At 44.9% G+C, this 18,814-nt stretch overlaps 2 protein-coding genes across 3 annotated transcripts in view; both read right to left on the bottom strand.

Moving 5' to 3' along the window:
* The window catches only part of SAMD4A (sterile alpha motif domain containing 4A), a 145,853-nt gene extending 143,800 nt beyond the window's left edge, over positions 1 to 2,053 (bottom strand). For both annotated transcript variants that reach the window (XM_089522873.1, XM_089522872.1), the window contains exon 1: positions 1,828 to 2,053. The gene's annotated coding sequence lies outside the window, so the exon portion shown is untranslated. The remainder of the gene's footprint in view (positions 1 to 1,827) is intronic.
* Positions 2,054 to 8,291: 6,238 nt separating this feature from the next.
* On the bottom strand, positions 8,292 to 18,743 carry CGRRF1 (cell growth regulator with ring finger domain 1). Its single transcript, XM_089522874.1, has 6 exons — positions 18,564 to 18,743; positions 15,450 to 15,589; positions 13,689 to 13,866; positions 12,109 to 12,256; positions 10,820 to 10,927; positions 8,292 to 10,025 (listed from the first exon to the last, which is right to left on the bottom strand). The coding sequence occupies exons 1-6, from the start codon at positions 18,665 to 18,667 to the stop codon at positions 9,732 to 9,734; spliced, it is 972 nt and encodes a 323-aa protein (XP_089379000.1). The 5' UTR covers positions 18,668 to 18,743; the 3' UTR covers positions 8,292 to 9,731.
* Positions 18,744 to 18,814: the final 71 nt, after the last annotated feature.

Genomic DNA, 18,814 nt, shown 5'->3' on the forward strand with positions numbered 1-18,814 from the left:
CAAGTTGCATCTGAGCCAGTGGGTGTTGTGTGTTGTGTGTGTGAACTCCCACATTTGCACAAGCTGCACCTACAGATCGGCGCCTCTCCGGCCTTGGCCAGAGTTTTTTCCTTTTTCCCATCACATTCCAGCCCCCGGTTTCTCCCAACAGCTGCAGAGGCTCCAGTCAAAAGGGTCCCTTTGCAGAGGAAGGGGAAGGAAAATGGTGTGTGTCTGTGTCTGTGTCAGTGGGTTTGTGTGGAGGAAACTCCTAAAGGCAGGTGGGCTGGGCAAAAAGGCAACTCCCACCAAATGCAGGAGGAGGAGGAAGATGATGATGAGCAGGAGATCAAGACTGCATCTGCACTAGAGGGGCAATCCAGTTTGGCACCACTTTCACTGCCATGGCTCTATGCTATGGAATTTTGGGAATGGTATTTTGTTTGTGGCACCATTCCCAGAATTCCATAGCATGGAGCCATGACAGTGAAAGTGGTGCCAAACCGGATTGTTCCTGCAGTGCAAATGCAATCCCTGAGGATGATTACGGTGGTGGGTGTTTCAATGGGAGGAAGAAGTTGCTTTTGGGGTGTCCTTCCCCTCAGGGTCTCCCCTTCCCACCCATTGGGGGGGGGGCAGGGGAGGGGACCCCCCCAAAAAAGTTAAACCCTCCACAAGTGCGAAGTTTTCCAGCCACAAAAGAGAACCAAAGGAATCTGGGAGAATCTGTGCACACCCAACAACCCTTTTTTTATTCTTCTCCTAACTGCCCCCCAAAATAAACCCTGCTTCCCTGACCATGGCATGACCCTACACTTTCAGAGCCCTCTCATGTCCCCTTTCCAGCCTCAGACCCACCTAGGCAAAGAGTGGGTCTGGGTTGCCACCCACTCCAAATGTCATTGCTACCCTCTGGGCTCCCCTTTCCCCTGGCATGACCACCCACCTCCAAACAAAACCCCATATATACCCCTCCAGCCTCAAGCCTACCCTGACAAGGGACCTCATGGTAGAGGAAATGTGGGCACCAGGGGTGCCACCCGCCTCAGATGTCTTTGCCCCCTTTGGGCTCCCCCTCGCCTTGCCATGACACTTCTCCCCTTTGCCACAGAGCTTGCCCTCCACCTCTAAACAGCCCCCCCCCCAATACTTCAAACCAACCATGACAAGGGACTCCCAGGGAAAGTGGGGCAATGGGATGCCACCCGCCTCCCCAAATGCCTGTGCCCCCTCTGGGCTCTCTCTTGCCCTGGCATGACCCCCCAGCCACGTCCAAACCTCCCCGCCCCCCATACATACCCTTCTAGCCTGAAACCTACCCAAGCAAGGGCCCCCCAAAGTTGGTGAAGGGGAGATTGGGGGGTGTGTGCCCCTCAATTCCTTAGATACCCCCATAGATACCCGTCCAGCCTCAGACCCTCCTCTAGGGAGCTGCCTTTGCCCAGGCAAGGGCCCCACAGAGTCAGAGAAAGAGGGGGTGACTGGAGTGACACCAGCTTCCCCAAATGCCTTTGCCCCTTATGCCCTCGCCCTGGCATGACCCTCCTCCCCTTTGCCCCTCACTTTAAAAAACCCCATATATATCCCCTACCAGCCTCGAACCCACCCTGACAAGGGACCCCCAGGGTCGGGGAAAGGGGGGATACTGGGGTGCCACCTGCCCCAAATGCCTTTGCCCCCTATACTTTCCCTCTCTCCCTGGCATGATCCCCCCTTCCCCCCTCCAAGAAAACCCCATACATAACCCTTTCAGCTTCAAACCCACCCAGGCAAAAGGACCCCCAGGGTCAGGAAAAGAGGGGTGCCACCCGTTTCCCCAAATGCCCTCTCCCCCTATGAGGTGCCCACCTTGTCTGCCAGGGGAGCTGCTCTCCTGCTTGCCCTCGCCGGCTCCGGGTGCCCGTTTTGGAGAGGAGGAGGAGGGATGAAGTAGTAGTGTTGGTGTTGATGGCAGGGGCACCCCCTGGCAGAGCCAGGGATGGGCCATGGCGACCCCACAAGCAGCCCCCCTGGCACTGAGCAGTGGCTTCTCCTCCTCCTGCTGCTGCTGCTGCTTTGCTTCCTTCCTCGCCGGCTGCTCAGCTGCAAGTGAGCCGCGCGCTCCGCTGGCCACGCGCGAGGCAGCTGCCCAGCCCATGACGTCATGGGCCGCCCTGGGAGGGAGGGAGGGGCTAAGAGGAGGAGGGGGAGGGAAGGAGCCAAGACATTCCCTCGCCCCCCCCCAGAAAGGGAATGGAACCTCCCTCGCATTCCTCTGCCTCTGCCTCAGCCCCTGGCTGGGCTTGACCATTGGCTGCATGGGGGTGGGGGGGTGGGAAGGGGGGTTTCTCCTGGGGGGCTCTTATTATACTGTATGACTTTTGGGGGAAAGGGGGGGTGAAGGGGTCCACTGAGGGAGGGGAGGGGCTTCTCTGCATGTCCTATTCCCCCCCAGAGACCCTCGTGGCGGTTTTGGGGGAAAGGAGGCTGAAGGGGTCCACGGAGGGAGGGGAGGGGCCCCGCCTATCGAAGCCCCCTTCCCTCTGGGCCCCCTCAGCCTCTTCCTCTCCCCCAAAGCGCCATGAAGCTGGGTCTCTGAGGGGAAAGAAGGCATGCCCAGAAGCCTAGAAAGGTAACGGAGGGCCTTTGGGCCTTGCTCCTGGACAGCAGGGGGGTGGAAATGGAGGACATGCCCCGGAAAAGGAGGACCTCTGGTCACCCTGAGCTAAAAACCTTCCTAGAAACGTCTAATCCATGCTTCTTAGTGCTGCTCAGAACAGAGGACATGGGGGATGCCTCCTGGGCAGAAGGCTTTGGGAATGTAGGACGTGTCCTGGAAAGGGAGGACGTGCCTGGTCACCCTGAGCGAAAAACCCTGAGATAAATGTAAACTCCAGGTTCCTTAGTGCTGCTTAGAAAGGAGGGCATTTGGGCATTCATCCTGGACAGGAGGGTGGAAATGTAGGACGTGTCTTGGGAAAGGAGGATGTTCCTGGTCCTCAAAAAGGAGGACATTTCCCCATTCCTAATGGACAGAAGGTGGTGGGAATGTAGGACGCGTCCTGTAAAAGGAGGACGCCCGATCACTTTCAGCTTCAAACGCTGCAAATCTGGAAACAGTCGTTTGTTGTGGCCCCAGAGCTCCGCTTAATTATTATTCTTATTATTTCTCTATTTTTATTATTTTATCATTTCTCCAAGTGTGGATGCAGCACCAGGGATGCAAATCCCTGCTTCTTGGTGCAGCTCAGAATGGAGAGTCCTGGAAAAAGAGGACGCCTGGTCACTCTGTGGTCAAGAAGGGGAGGAGGGCTGTGTTTTGGAGCCCCAGACAGACACACAACCCCCCCCCCCCACAGAGGCTGTCCTCCGTGTCCCTTTTGGGGGGGGGCTGCAGAAGAGAGAGGGCATTTGCCCCTAGGGAAAGCATACTTGCCCATAGGGAATCACTGCAGAATACTTGCCCATAGAGAATCATGGGGAATACTTGCCCATAGAGAAGACCCATAGGCCTTCCCTGATTGATTGACCCAGTTCCACGGATATGGATTGCCCAATGTCTGCCCCAAGTGGTCTCTCCCCAGTTGTGATTATTTTAATCTGATTTTAACTGTTATTTTTTTTCTTTTTGTAATTATGTGGATTAGTTTAAGGATGGGGGCTAAAGGGATTTATGTATTGATTTATGTATGCATTTATGTATTTTATTTATGCATCTTACGTTGTAACCCGCCTCGTTCCTTTTGGAGAGGTGGGATATAAATTAAACCTATCATCATCATCATTATTATTATTATTATTGAGAATCATGACGAATACTTGGCCATAGGGAATTATGGGGATTACTTGCCCATAGAGGATATTGGGAATTGCTTGACCATAGGGAATCATGGGGATTACTTACCTACAGGGAATCATGGAGAATTCCATGCCCATAGGGACACATGGGGATTCCTTGCCTATAGGGAATCATGGGGATTGCTTGCCTATAGAGAGAGGGAGTTTTATGCCTGGGCTGAGAAGGAGGGAGGGAGAAGCATGTTTTCTCCCACCACACACACACACACACACACACACACACACACACACAGAGCCTGCTGCATTGCAGAGGAGGAGGAGGAGGAGGGGAAGCCCACGCGTGTCCGTGGGTTGGAGGGGAGAAAGGGAATCTCCTTCCCTCCTACTGTATTTTTGCAGCCATCCCTCTGCTTCGTCTCCCTTTTTTTGCAGCAGGCTCTTGGGCACCCACAAGCACACAGCCCTGATGCTGCATGGCCCCAGGATCACCTGCTGCGTGTCATCAGGTGTGTGTGTGTGTCCTTGCCATGCCAAGATGAGCCTCTGCTGGGTCGCACCTCCATCACCACTAGCCCTTGGCATCAAGTCTGCTGGGCGATGCTTTGCAAGGAGACACCGCCCAGGTATCTCCAGATACTCACACTCACACTCACACCAGGTGTCCTTGCTTAAGTACTGTATTTGAAGGGGTATCATACTGAGGAGGGAGCAAGCTTGTTTTCTGCTGCTCCAGAGAATAGCAATGGCAATAGAATAGGACATGGAGCAATGGATGCAAGCTACAGGAAAAAAGATTCCTCCAGCTCAACGTTAGGAAGAACTTGTTGTCAGTAAGAGCTGTTTGATAGTGGAAGATGATGCTTCAGAGAGTGGTGAAGTCTCCTTTCTGGAGGTTTTTAAACAGAGGTTGGATGACTATCTGTTGAGGGTGCTTTGATTGTGAGTTCCTGCATGGCAAGGGGTTGGGCTGGATGGCCCTTGTGGTCTCTTCCAACTCTAGGATTCTATGAAATAGAGCACCTGGTTTTCCCATCCAAGTACTAGCCAGCAGTGACACTACGTAGCTTCCAAGATCAGATGGGATCTGGTGCATTTGGAGTATTCGCACCTTCAGAGAGAAGTACAGAAAAATACAGTGTTTCTGTGCAGGGAAAAATATGGCAATTCTAAGTAAAGTTGGGGTGACATGCCATCTAGTGGGCATTGATCAGAATCCTGTTTGACAAATAAAAATGGCTGCAATAGGGTGCAGGTGTGGATTTGGTGACGCTTATTTTATTTACATTTTCTGATCCCTTTTGAGCCAAAACTAGCATATATGGCACATTTCTCCCCCACAACCCTGTGAACATTACACAAAGGATCTTCATAGAATTCACACATCGCATACCACCATACTTTACATAACATGCGTGGCAGTACCACAGATGCTTCAGATGGGACCAAGTACTGTACTACAACAGTTTGTTGCTGTGAACCTTCAAGCCACATCCGACAAAGGCGACCCTATCATAAGGTTTTCTTGGCAAGGGTTGCGCAGGGGGTTTGGCTGTGCCTTCCTCTGAGGCTGAGGGAGTATGACTGGCCCATAGCCAAGCAGGGATTTGAACCCTGGTCTCTAGAGATGTAGTCCAATGCTCAAACCACTACTATTAAGAGAGCTAGTGTTCCCTTGTACTTTTGTCTTTCAAATGGCTTTGTTATCTGTATACATCTTCATTTTAGATATTTGAAATCTGTGTATTTTTATGTCAGTTATTAGCTGCCCTGAATTTTTTTGAGAAGTCATCTCTGGATGCATTTTGGAAGAAGCTTCTAAGTGGTCTCTAGAAGGTTCAAAATGTCTTTTGTTTACTTATGACAGTTTTTTGTGACCTGGTTGCTTTATTTCACATGGAGATGTTGTTAGTTTTGAATAAAATGTTTGCTGAAGCATGTTGAAGTGCTCCTTTTTATTTTGAGGGTAGGAACCGATCCCTAATATTTCCATTTTATTTCTGCCTCTAGTACCATATTTTCTGTCAAAGAAACAATGCCCACAAACACATAAACTTAATGCACAGAAGCTGCACCATGGCAGTTAAAGCAGTGTCAAACTGGATTAATTCTGCAGTGTGGCAGCAGCCTGGGGCATGTATGAGTATGTGTATGTGTGCCTTCAAGTCATTTGTTGACTTACGGCAAACCCATCAATTTCATAGGGTTTTCTTAGACAAGGAATACTGAGAGGTGGTTTTGCCAGTTCCTTCCTCCAAAATCGCACATACAGCACCTGACAATGACAGTAAGATCAGCCATGAACTAATTTGATAAATACTAAACACAAGCTGAAATGGCAACACACAATAGGTCCTTGGTATCTCCTGTGGATACTAAAATCTGTGGATGCTCAAGTCCCATTAAATATAATGGCGTAGTAAAATGGTGTCCCTTATCTCTGGCTTTGCTTCGCGAACGAAGATTCAGGAAGGACTCATGATCCCGCGCTTTCTACGAGCGCGTTGGTGACTAAAAAGGCCAATCCAGGACAAACAGGTCCGGTTGCAGAAAGCACAGCGGAAGGTCTCCTTGGGTGATGTTTCCGGGTTGTGGTTCTTTCTGTGTTGTCGTTTCTCTTTGAGACTCGTGGCAAAATCAAGGTTTGCTTTTTGGAACTTATATATTTTAAAAATATTTTTAAACCATGGATGCTTGAGTCCGTGGATAAAAAAGTCTGAGTATATGGATGGCCAACTGTATTTGCCCTCTGTGAATACTGTCCCACCCAATAGGAAGGGATGACACTCTTGACATCTCCTCTCTCCAAACTATAAATGAAGAGGAGTTGAGATTCAGCCACACCGGCTCCAGACACGCTTGTCTCTGGCTTGAAGCATCATAGCTCTGTCTGCAGGGTGCAACTCCTCTTTGTCTCTGCATACTGGTGCTTATGTATGGCATGCAAACATGCTTTAGCTTTCAATATGACATGCAACTTAATTAAGCAAACATGAGACTGCCTTGCCAACACAACGGGAGCCATCTGTCAGGAGTTACAGTTCAGTCTCCCATCTCGTGTTTCAAGGAGCCCCTTAACTTAGATGTTGACAGTTTTGGGAGGCTGACAAGACAGCAGATGGGGAGTCCATATCAGCTGGCATCATTGCTGCCGTGTAAACACATTGGCAAAAGGGGGGTGAGATGTTTGCTGGGGAGGTGAACAAGGTTTTGGCACACAAGCAGGACTAGAATGGGATTGTTTTTGTTAACTGCCCTCAGGTTGACTCTGATGTATGGTGACCCTATGAAGGAGAGACCTCCAAGTCACCCTGACATCAACAGCCCTTCTCGGGCTCAGGGCAACCATAGCTTCCTTGGTTGAATCTTTTGTTGTTAGGTTGCTTGTGAGTCAATCTTGACTCATGGCGACCTTGTGTATAAGTCGTCTCCAAGCCCCCCACCCTTTACCTCCCTGCTCAGGTCATGCAGGCTCAGGCCCATGGTCTCTCTGGATGAGTCTATCTGGCATGCAATCTTCCTCTTTCTTACTGTCCTCTACCTTCCCCAACATCACTGTCTTTTTCTAATGACTTGTGTTTCCAGGGAGAGTTCTGGCTTGCTCTGTTCCAGGACCCATTTGTTTGTCTTTTTGGCTGTTCATGGTATCCTCAGCACTCAGAAAACAATCCTGCTGCATCCTTAGTATGACACTTCTTCAGATAATTAAACAGGGCTAATATATCACTTCTTAACCTTGTCTTCTCCAGGCTAAACATACTAACTCGCTCCTCATAGGACATGGTTTCCAGACCCTTTACCATTTTAGTCACTCTCCTTTGGACATCCTCCAGCTTGTCAATGTCTTTTTTGAATTGTGGCACCCAGAACTGGACACAGTATTCCAGATGACCAGCTAGAGTAAAAATCCAGTTTTCCCTCCTTAAACTTCACTGCATTTACTGCAGACATGCTGCAACAACCTGACACCAAAACATGTGTGTTTCTCCAGCTGTTCTTCATCATGTTCCCAATGCCAATGCTGCCAAAACATTTCATCTACAAAGGAGATGAAGGAAAAGGGGGCCTGGCAGGCATAGAAAGACTTTATAAAAAGGAGCTTACTTGTCAGAGGATATTTTTTAGCAGCACTGGAAAGATGATGGAGGGCTGGAAAAAGACTTTCAGGATTTTGTTGCAGCAACATGCTTGCAATAAACAGACATGCAAGAAAAACCTGAGGAGGGAAACAATGGGAATCTATTCCAGTTGATCCTGCTGCAGTTATGTATGCCTACCTGCAACAGGCAAGGTAAACAGTAGCTGCCTCCAGGATAGAAAAATGGAGAAATGGGGAAAAGAAGATAAGCCTACCTTATCATCTTGTTTTACAAAATATAGATCTAGCCACTAAAATAGAAATCATACACCAATCATACACTGGTGAAAGAAAAAGCCAACTCTAGCAGCATTTTGGAAAACATTTTCAAGTGGTTTAAGATTCCAAACATTTTTATTTATGCCTTACCTAATCTAGTTGTTTCATTTCACATGTGCATATTGTTAGTTTTGGATTAAAAATTGCTGAAACATGTGGTATAGAAAGCTATCACTATTCTTTCCATACTACAGGCCTGCTGGTTTCTGTGTACACTATCTGGTATCTTGTAACATAAATAATAATTTGGCTGAAAAACAAAAATCTAGAGCCTTTCTTCCTAAAAACTTCCTCTCTTTTGAGGGATACAGAGAACAGAGAAGGGAAGGAAGAAGGTAACATTTCCCCAATGCTTTTTTGTTACTGAAATCAGGAGGGGAAAGAACTTAACAGTATTTTTAGGCGAATTATTTCTGTATGAGCCTCTGTGGATTTTAATCCACTTCTTTGGGTGCACTGATCATCTAACCACAGATTCTTGTTGCTGAATGTCTGCAAGTCATTTCCAACTTGAAAGAACTGGCAAAACCACTTCTGTGTATTAGAAGGAACTGCACCACAGTGGGAAATTATAAACTTTTCAGGTCCTTATAATCTGAAACACTGGGTGCATCTGCAGTTTGACACCACTTTAAGTGCTGCAGCTCCATACTATCGTATCCTGGGATTTATAGTTTTACAAGTTCTTTAGCCTTATCTGCCAGAGTGCTGCTGCCTCACCAAATTACAAAGCCCAGGATTCTGTAAGCTGGAGCCATGGCAGTTTAAGTGGTGTCAAACTACATTATTTCTAGAGTATAGGTGCAGCTGGTGTGGAGCAAATTAACCGTTTGTGCCTAAAGACATTTAAAAAATGGGTTTGCAATGCAATGAATATTTTATTCTACTTCAGGATCAGTCTTTCTTATTGATTCAGTTGAGACATGGAATTGAACTTGCATTTACAAATCTGTACATTGGTCTCATGGATTCCAAACACAGAACTCCCCCCAAAGCAAGAGAAAGAGCCCAGGGTTGGCAGGTCTGAGAAGACTAAATACACCAGAAGTGGGCAGAACTACTGAAGAACTGCAAATACAGCCTCGTGTATTTCTTTCCTTCCTATTTTCCACATTTACAGTTCCAAAGTGCACAGTTGCTAGCAGCTGAGGTTAAAAGATATTCTTTTCAAAAACCTGTAATAAATAAATAAGGAAATAAAAGTATTTTTCACAAGGGAATATTTGTTCCAGTATGGCCTTTTGGAGCCAGTTTTGTCGAGAGAACATGAGCGAACCCAAGAGCTTTCTCTCTGTGTAAAGATACCCTTCATACCAAGTTCGATGTGGGGCTTCTATGATTTCATCTCTATCATACAGTACCAGGGCTCTGACATCACAAGCCTCAGTGTTGTGGTTCCAAAATATACAGAGGGAAAGTGCAACTGTCATTTCTAATCTGCCACTAAAAGACCCCAAACAATCCCACCATCTCAAAATGCCAAAAAGCCAGAGGCCAGCTTCTCAGTGATTCTTCATCATGGGTTCTCACACAAATCCACACTAGCTCTCCTTCTTGGACTTCACTCCTTTTGGCTGCTCAGGGGGAAAGATTCTCTAACAAACTGCCGGCACATTGGGCACTGTTGGAAGTATGTGACACACTCGTTGCACAGACAGGTGTGCCGGCACGGGAGGAGAACCCAGTTGATGGCCCGGTTCTGGCAGACAATGCAGTCCTTGCTGTTTTCCTCTGGTGTTTCTGGCTCATCCTCAGCCAGCCCAGCCTTTTCAAGCAGGACGCGGTCCTCGGCTTCCTGTCCTGGGGGAGGACTGCTCAAAGGTGCTGTGCTGCTGTTGGCAGACATGAAGAGTTGCTGAGGATGGCACGGGGAGAAAGAGAGAAGCCAAACATTAGGAAGATAAGAAGCAACCTTATACAGTGGGTCCTTAGCATCTGCTGGCTAAGGTTCCAAGGCCCTCCTGTGGCTGCTCAAATCCTATTCTATTGCATACAAAGGGGTAGTAAAATGATATCCCTTCTATACATGGCAAAAAAGTTTGCTTTTTGTAATTTATGTATTATTTGAATATTTTGAAGCCATGGATTGTGCAATCTCTGGATAAAGAATCTATATAGCTATGGAGGGCTGACTGTACCACTGGCCCATTCACACTATAGAATTATAGTGCTATTATTCCTCTTCAACTGCCATGGCAATATCCCTTGGAGACCTGGGATTGGTAGTTTAGAGAAGGGTTGTTGTCAGTTGTCCTTCTCCTCATTTTCTGCCATGCCCAGCCTCGGCCATTCTTGCCATGGCAGGGGAACATGAGAAGGATTTTATTATTATTTATATTTATTTTATTTTTCAGCACATATAAAACACAAATTCCACTTACACACATCATCTATCCTACCCTCTTCCCACCCACCCCTTTTAACGTGAATTCACTCATATTCACATTCTCATCGACTTCCTAATAACATAAAACAGTAGTTAATATTCACTTTCCCTTACACCAGTTGATTATCCTCTTATACCCCTTTCCCATAACCTTTTTTGGTAAGGGATTCATTTCTTTTATGGCTTTTGTGACTTCAGAGAGCAAAAAGATACTTGGCTCATTTTGAGATATAAAATAAAAAAGAATGAATCCCAAGCCTTACCTTGAGATCATGAAACTGACCCTGGGCCAGAAGGAGATACTGATACAGTATCCTGCAGGATAGCCTGTAGCTGTCATCAGGTACGTGAATTACGGACACCATAGAAATCTTTAAAACAAAGAAGAAAAAACCCTTGCTTTCAGCAGCGTTTTCTTTATAGATCAAGCAACCCCCAAATCACATGATGGAGCAGTTTAAAAAAATAGAAAAGGAAAGTAAAATAACTTAAAACTTCTTAAAGGTGTTGTTAACGTGCCTTCAAATCAACACTGACTTATGGCAACTCTCTCCTAGGGGCTTCTTGGCAAGATTTATTATTCAGAGGATTGCAATTGGCTTTTTCAGGGTGTGACTTGCCCAGGATCACCTGGGGGTTTCTAAGACTGAGTGGGGATTCTAAGTTTGGACTCCCAAAGTCCTAGTCCAACACTCAAACCACAGAGAGACCATGCGAGCGCTCTCCAACACTTTAAATACAGACCAATTTAATGAGAGCCACCATGACATAGTGGTTTGAGTGTTGGACTATAACTCTGGAGACCAGGATCCTAATCCCAGCTCAGCTGTGGAAAGCCCACTGGAAGACCTTGGGCAAGTCGCATGCTCTCAGCCTTGGGGGAGACAATGGCAAACCTCCTCTGAACCAATCTTGCCAAGAAAACCATGCAATAGGTTCACCTTAGGATTGCCTTAAGTCAGAAATGAAGGCACACAAAAAACAACAATAGTAACAAATACACAAAGCTGTACAGCAACAGTGGGGAAGAACCAACATCCTTGGAAACCAAAGGGAATATTTAAGCAAATACAGGTTGAGTTTCCCTTATGTGAAATGCTTGTTACCAGAAGTGTTTTGGATTTCAGAATTTTTTGAATTTTGGCATATACATAACATGATCTCTTGGAGACAGGACCTAAGTCTAAACATGACGTTCATTTATGTTTCATATACACCTTGTACAAATAGCCTGAAGATAAATTTATAGACAATATTTTAAATAATTGTGTGCATGAAACAAAGTTTGTGTACACTGAACCATCAGAATGCAAAGATGTCACTATCTCAGCCACCCACATGGACAATTTTGGAATATTTCAGATTTCAGAATTCCAGATAAGGAAAATTCAATCTATATTTAATACAGTTTTAAAGCCATGAGGTATCTTTCACATCCTTCTGTATCCAACAGGTTTAGAAGCCTGGTCTCTTTCTGTCTTCAACAGTGATTTTTCCAAATACAGTTTGTGCTATTCTTTTCTTTTTCTTTTTCAAGATAGAGATTACTTACAATGTCATATATTTCTCTGTTGTCTTCATCTGCCAAGGTCAGAAGCGCTACCAGCGGATACCGTGATCGAGGCACTGGGCCAAAATCAGTGATTTGTGCCTCTTCTGGTAACTGACAATGCTTCTCCTCTTTGTCCATCTTCTTTATGCTTTGTTTGTGTCAAGGAACTTTCACTCTGTAGCCACAAGTGAAGACAAATGCCATTTGGGTGCCAGCATGTTCTTAGATGCATGCACAAGGCAAGAACAGAAGTAAATAGCAGTCGAGCTCTTTGTCTAAGACACCAATGTGCCTACGATCTAGACTGGCTCAACCTGGCACAGAAAAATGGTTTGTTTTCCTCCTGTCCTGGATAACAATTTGCTAGCACAGATTTTAGAAATAAATCTATTTAGCACAGAATCTAGTGTAAAATTCAGCTTCTAATAGTCTGAGTGTTCCTTTTTTGTTGTTGTTGAAAGTGTTACCAGTCTTTATGGCTGTAAATAGCCACATTGGTGTTGACTGGGAGATCTGGGTAACTTGCAGTCTCTCCAGTAGTAACTTCCCTGAGCAATGCTTTTCAGTAATCAAGGAATGTGGCTTTAGTGCTTTGCATAAACTGCCCTTCCCATGACTTCAAGAAACAAAATACAGTAATTAAATAGGCTCCTTGGCTTTCCATGTTCAGGACCTGGAACAGTGGATGCAAGCTACAGAAAAAGAGATTTCACCTCAACATTAGGAGGAACTTCCTGACAGTAAGAACTGTTTGACAGTGGAACACATGGAGTGATGGAGTCTCCCTCCTAGGCAATCTTTAAACAGAGGCTTGATAGCCATCTGTCGGGGTGCTTTGATTGAGAGTTCTTGCATGGCTGGGGGGTTGGACTGGATGGCTGATCAACAGCAATCAGAGGACTGTTCTATATTCCTCTAATCAGCTGTTTAGTGGTGGTAGAACAATAAGCAGAAAAACAAAGATAATTTACTCCAAAACTTCAGGATTTTCATCTTGCATTTGATTCTATGTTTAAAAAAACTTTAATTTACCTACACTATTCATTTCTAAAAGCCATAGCAAAAGTGTTAAACTGAGACGCACTCCCAGCCTAGGGTAAAAAAAATTCTACAAGGCTCAACAAGCAGACATTAAAAGTTTTATTTTGAAATATCCAAACAGGGCCAAAATGTTAAGGCTCTGAGGTCACTAGCTGCTCAACCTCTCAAGCCTGGTTTTTCAACTGCTCTTTGCAACCCTAGGGGCTGCTTGTAACCTTTGTGCCTTCAAGTCGTTTCCAACTTATGGCAATCCTAAGGTGTACCTATCATGGGGTTTTCTTGGCAAGATTTGTCCAGAGGAGGTTTGCATTGCCTTCCCTTGAGGCTGAGAGTGTGTGACTTGCCCAAGGTCACCCAGTCGGTTTCATGGCCAAGCTAGGAATCAAAACCTGGTCTCCAGAGCCATAGTTCAACGCTCAAACCACTATACCATGCTAGAGGCTAAAACCTTGCTTTTTTGTTTGTTTGTTAAGAAGCAGATGTTTTTAGGATACTACTTCTATCCAAGTAGAAGATAAGCAGGTTTGATGAAAGGATACTAATACTGTTCATGGTAGAGATACTCATTATACAGTGCATCCTCAAAAGCTTGTGGAGTTTTTATTCGAAAGCAATAGGCATGTTTCTGCAGAGCTTCGTGGAGCTTCTGAACACTGCAACCCCAGTAACAGGTAAGAAGACAATCTTCCAAACAGTCAAGTGACAGTGTGATACCACCTTGAGGAAAGGAAAAACAAAAACAAATTGATATTGAGATGCAAAGAAAACTGATTTGAAAGATCCAAAGAAAAGAGGTTGAGAGAGCAAGAGAGAGTTTGTTAACCCCATGTTATCGTGGTGTGGAGATGGCATTCTTAGAAGATTATCCTCAAATCTTTCAAGCTTTAAGGGGAATTCAGGTAATAAAAACCAATGATAATGCTCAAAAACCAGGCTGATGTTAAAACATTTTATTCCTGTAAGGCTCAGCTTAGTTCTAAGCACTTTTAGAATTCATCTTCTAGAAAAGTACATGAGCCCAAAATATGCCATTAATGTGATCTGATTGTGGTGAAGCGCTGGACTATGACTTGGGTTCAAATCCTCATTCAGCTCTGGAAACCTACTGGGTGAGTCAAACTCTCTCATCTTAAAAAAAGGCAAACGCAGACCCCTTCTGAAGAAATCTTGCCAAGGAAATCCTTTGATCAATGTGAAAGCAGAAAACAATAAGCAATACACATGGACAGTATCTGTAGTTCCCTGTAATGTGTTTGCACCATATCTTGTTAGCTTTCCAGCACTAAGGACAGAAAATTGTGCATCCATGAGACTAGCAGCATGTGCTGTATATTTGTTGTTATTAATTACTATCAAGTGTGCTTTGACTAGTGGTGACCCCATGAATGAGAGACCCGTTATTCATAGCCCTGCTCAGGTCTTGCAAACTATGGGCTGTGGCTTCCTTAACTGAGTCAATCCACCTGTAATGTAATCATGTTGCATGCAGATACACCTACTCTGAAGTAGGTTCCACTGAGTTCAGCTGGACTTACTCTCAGGTAAATCAGTTAAGATTGGAATTTTAGGATGCTTCTCACAAATTACAGATCTTATTTCAGTCAGAGTTATCATTGTTCTTATGTGAAGTCAAGGTGACTATGACCCAATCTGTCAGTGACCCAATCTGTCTTGGCCAGATTTACTCAGAGGATATTTGCTCTCACCTTCCTCTGGGGCTGAGAGACTATGACTTCTCAAGGTCCTCTAGTGGATTTCTATTGCTGAGCGGACATTTGAAGCCTGGTCTCCCACAGTTCTAGTCCAATACTCAACCACACTGGCTCTCCAGGTTTATAATGCAAAGGTAAAAATCCACTGGCTTGTGTGTGTATATGTGCTTTCAGGTCACCTGTTGATTTATGCCAACCCCACTAATTTCATAGGGCTTTCTTAGGTAAGGAATATTCAGAGGTGGTTTTGCCAGTTCCTTTCTCTGAAATATAGCATACAGCACCTGGTATTCAGGTGGATTACTTGCTTACATTATAAATAACTTTCCTCCACTTTCTCTCCTTTTACATAAGAACTAGTGTCAAAAAAGCAACGCCTCTGGATGGAAATATCCATTTTGAGGTTAGCTGCCCAAATCAAGGAAGCTGTTTTTTTTGTAGTAGCAAATTTAATCCAAGTTCTTTCAGTGGGTAAAGTTTAACAAAAAGAGTTACAACTGGTAAATTAAAGGATAAGGGTTGCTATGGCAAGGAGCAAAGGGTGGGAAAAGGCCTGTGAATAATGGGGAAAAAATTCAATATACTGACTTGCAGCTGAAGCTACTGTCAGGTTTTTGATTTCCAAACTGAATGGATTCTTCACTTGCCGCATCTGTTTCTGGGACACTTTTCCACTCGATTCTGCTTCTTCCGAGTTTCTCAGAATCACAGGAACATCCCACCCAAACCTAAAAAGTGTGAGAAAATAATAAAATTGCAAAGGTTAGTATTAATAGAAATAAAGTGTTTTGAGGCATAAACATATTGAAGATGGAGCAAGCTTGTTTTCTGCTGCTCCAGAGACTGGGAGACTGCAATCGATGCAAACTACAGGAAAAGAGGTTCCACCTCAACATTAGGAAGAATCTCCTGACAGTAAGAGCTGTTTGACACAGAAAACTCTCCCTTGGAGAGTAGTTGAGTCTTTTCTTTGGAGATTTTAAAATAGAGGCTGAATAGCCATCTGTCAGGAGTGCTTTGATTCTGAGTTCCTGCATGGTACAGGGTTGAACTAGATGACCCTTGAGGTCTCTTGCAACTCTATCGTTCTATGATTCTGAATATTAACACTATTAATAGTTCAATTCTATTTGAATGCTCTTTTTTGTAGGTTTCTAACTGCATTGTTCTTTTATATTATGAGCCACTTTGTGTCCCAATTCTGAGGCAAAAGCAGCATACTACTAGTGGGCCCTTAGTATGCATTGGGATTTGGTTCCAGGATCCCACTGTAGATACCAAAATCCGTGGATGTTCAAGTCACAGTAAATACAACGGTGTAGTAAAATGGTATCCCTTACATAAAATGGCAAAATCAAGATTTGCTTTTTGGAATTGATATATTTTAAAATTATTTTCAAGCTGTGGATCCTTGAATCTGTGGATAAAAACAAATCAGAACCAGTGTATTAGATTTAGTTATAATTGAGCAACAATATATATCAGAACCAGTAATAGAGGTTCTGTCTTAAAGGTGATAAGAGGGGAATGGAAAGTAGAGTTGAAAACGTTAGGTTAGCTGTAGCTTAGACTGGAGGGCTAGCATAGAGGGGGGTTAGTGGAATGTTAGTGATAAGGACTTGGGAGCTGTCTGGTATTCAAGGCTAACTGGCCTGGGAGAGAAGTGGTAACTCTGGGGATGTGTGTGTGTGTATGTGCTATTTGGGCTGAGTAAGGAGGGGTTGGCTTAGGGAGGGGAGATGGGCTTTAAAGTGAGGGAACCTTTCTTTATGCTTTAGATTTTGCTTCAGTAAACTTCTTTCCTTTTGAATGAGTTTTCTTTGTGGAACCCAGGTCTGACATTCACAGATCTCACAGTGGATATGGAGGGCCGGCTCTACTACAGTCAGCCCTTCTTATACACGGATTCAAGCATCCACGGTTTGAAAATGTCCCAAAAAAGTATACATTTCAAATATCAAGCCTTGATTTTCCATTTTTTATAAGGGACACCCTTTTGCTATGTCATTATATTTAATGGGAGTTGAGCATCCATGGATTTTGTTGGAACCAAACCCCAGCGTATAATAAGGGTCCACTGTACTGCCATCGCTACTACTACTAATATTATTATTATTCATAAGGTTTATTTATAAGTGCTGTAAATTTACACAGCACTGTACAAAGTCATCAATTAAGCAAATACTAAAAATAAAACTAAAGACCTGCCAGAGGCATACCTTCTAAGAGCAAACAATTACAGGTAATACATATATTAAAATCAAAACAGTAATATATAAAACCAAACTGATCCAAGTTATTAATGATCATCATGGTAACAATAACAACTCCTCAAATATTTTAGCACCATGGACAGCTATGGCTGCATCTGCACTGCAGAAACAGTGCGGTTTGTCAGCACTTTAAATGCCATGGCTCCATCCTATGCAATCCTGGGGTTTCTGATTTGTTGTGGAGCTGGATCCCTCTGACAGAGAGGGCTGAATAGTTTGCAAAACTACAAATCCCAGGATTCTGTAGCACTGAGCCATGGCAGTTAAAGTGACTCTGGATTATTTCTGCAGGGCAGGTTCAAGGCAAGGCGAACGCAGCCAACGCAAGAACCCAAAGTGTGTGGCAAGGCTGAGTCTGCGCTCCACAAGGAAGGGCTTTCCCATTTATCATGATTTGTTCGGTTCATCTGTATGCCGCCGTTCTCCCAGGAAGGGACCCAAAGCAGCTGAGAGGAAAACATTTTTAAAAGTCTCGGTAAAAAAAAGAATCAAAACAATAGAAATTGTCTATATGCAATAGAAAATCATAATGAAGATATACAAAAATGCCCATGGCTCCTTACTTCCCCAGACAATCTTGGGATTTGCAGTTTGCTGAGGAACCACGGCTCTCTGGCATAAAAGGCTAAAGACATCCATAGAATCAGAAGAGACCACAAGGGCCATCCAGTCCAACCCCATTCTGCCATGCAGGAAATCCAAATCAAAGCATCCCCATTGACAGATGGCCATCCAGCCTCCATTGGAAGACCTCCGGGGAAGGAGACTCCACTCCACTCCGAGGAAGGAGTTTGTTCTACTGTCAAACAGCCCTTACTCTCAGGAAGTTCTTCCTAATGTTGAGGTGGAATCTCTTTTCCTGGAGCTTGCATCCTTTGCTTCTGGTCCTGTTCTCTGGAGCAGCAGAAAACAAGCTTGCTCCCTCATCAATGTGACACCCCTTCAAATATTTAAACAGGGCTATCATATCACCTCTTAACCTTCTTTTCTCCAGGCTAAACATCCCCAGCTCCCTAAGTCGTTCCTCATAGGGCAAGGTTTCCAGACCTTTCACCATTTTAGTCGCCCTCCTTTGGACACGCTCCAGTTTCTCAATGTCCTTTTTGAATTGTGGCGCCCAGAACTGGACACAATATTCTAGGTGGGGCCTGACCAAAGCAGAATACAGTGGCACTATTACTTCCCTTGATCTAGACACTATACTTTTATTGATGCAGCCTAGAATTGCATTGGCCTTATTAGCTGCCGCATCACACTGTTGACTCATGTTCAACTTGTGGTCTACTTGGACTCCCAGATCCCTTTCACATTGTTTGTGAGCATCTTACATGAATAGCGCTATATAAACAACAACAACAATGATGATGATAAAGACGTCACAAAACTACAAATCCCAGGATTCCAAGCACCCCTTCGCCCTTCCACTGACCATCCCATGACCAGGCCGCTGGTGACCAGGAAGCAAAGAAACACGACGGAGATGGAGAAGAGCGGCGAATACTCGTACAGCGCCACCAGGAAGGCGGCAGCCATCGGAAAAGAGAAGGACGAGCTGCTCCAAAGCTGGTTCAGCCCACCATTTTACTCCTTTTGTTGTCAACTAGGAGCGCATGCGCCTATTGTGCGCGCATGCTCGCCGGGAGTAAGTGAAGCCGCTGCCCTTCCTTCCTTTGCCCTTTG

The sequence above is a fragment of the Sceloporus occidentalis genome, unplaced genomic scaffold (assembly GCF_023333645.1).
Source record: "Sceloporus occidentalis isolate IW3139 unplaced genomic scaffold, rSceOcc1.0.p SCAF_4, whole genome shotgun sequence".
Taxonomy (NCBI): Eukaryota; Metazoa; Chordata; class Lepidosauria; order Squamata; family Phrynosomatidae; genus Sceloporus; species Sceloporus occidentalis.

Bases quoted from the DNA above. Each gene is read 5' to 3' on its own strand.
- CGRRF1 (XM_089522874.1), bottom strand. From the start codon at position 18,667: ATGGCTGCCGCCTTCCTGGTGGCGCTGTACGAGTATTCGCCGCTCTTC. The intron at 13,867-15,449 runs GTCAGTATATTG...CCTTTCCTCAAG, and splicing joins GACAGTAGCTTCAGCTGCAA to GTGGTATCACACTGTCACTT. The intron at 10,026-10,819 runs GTAAGGCTTGGG...TGCCATCCTCAG, and splicing joins GTCAGTTTCATGATCTCAAG to CAACTCTTCATGTCTGCCAA.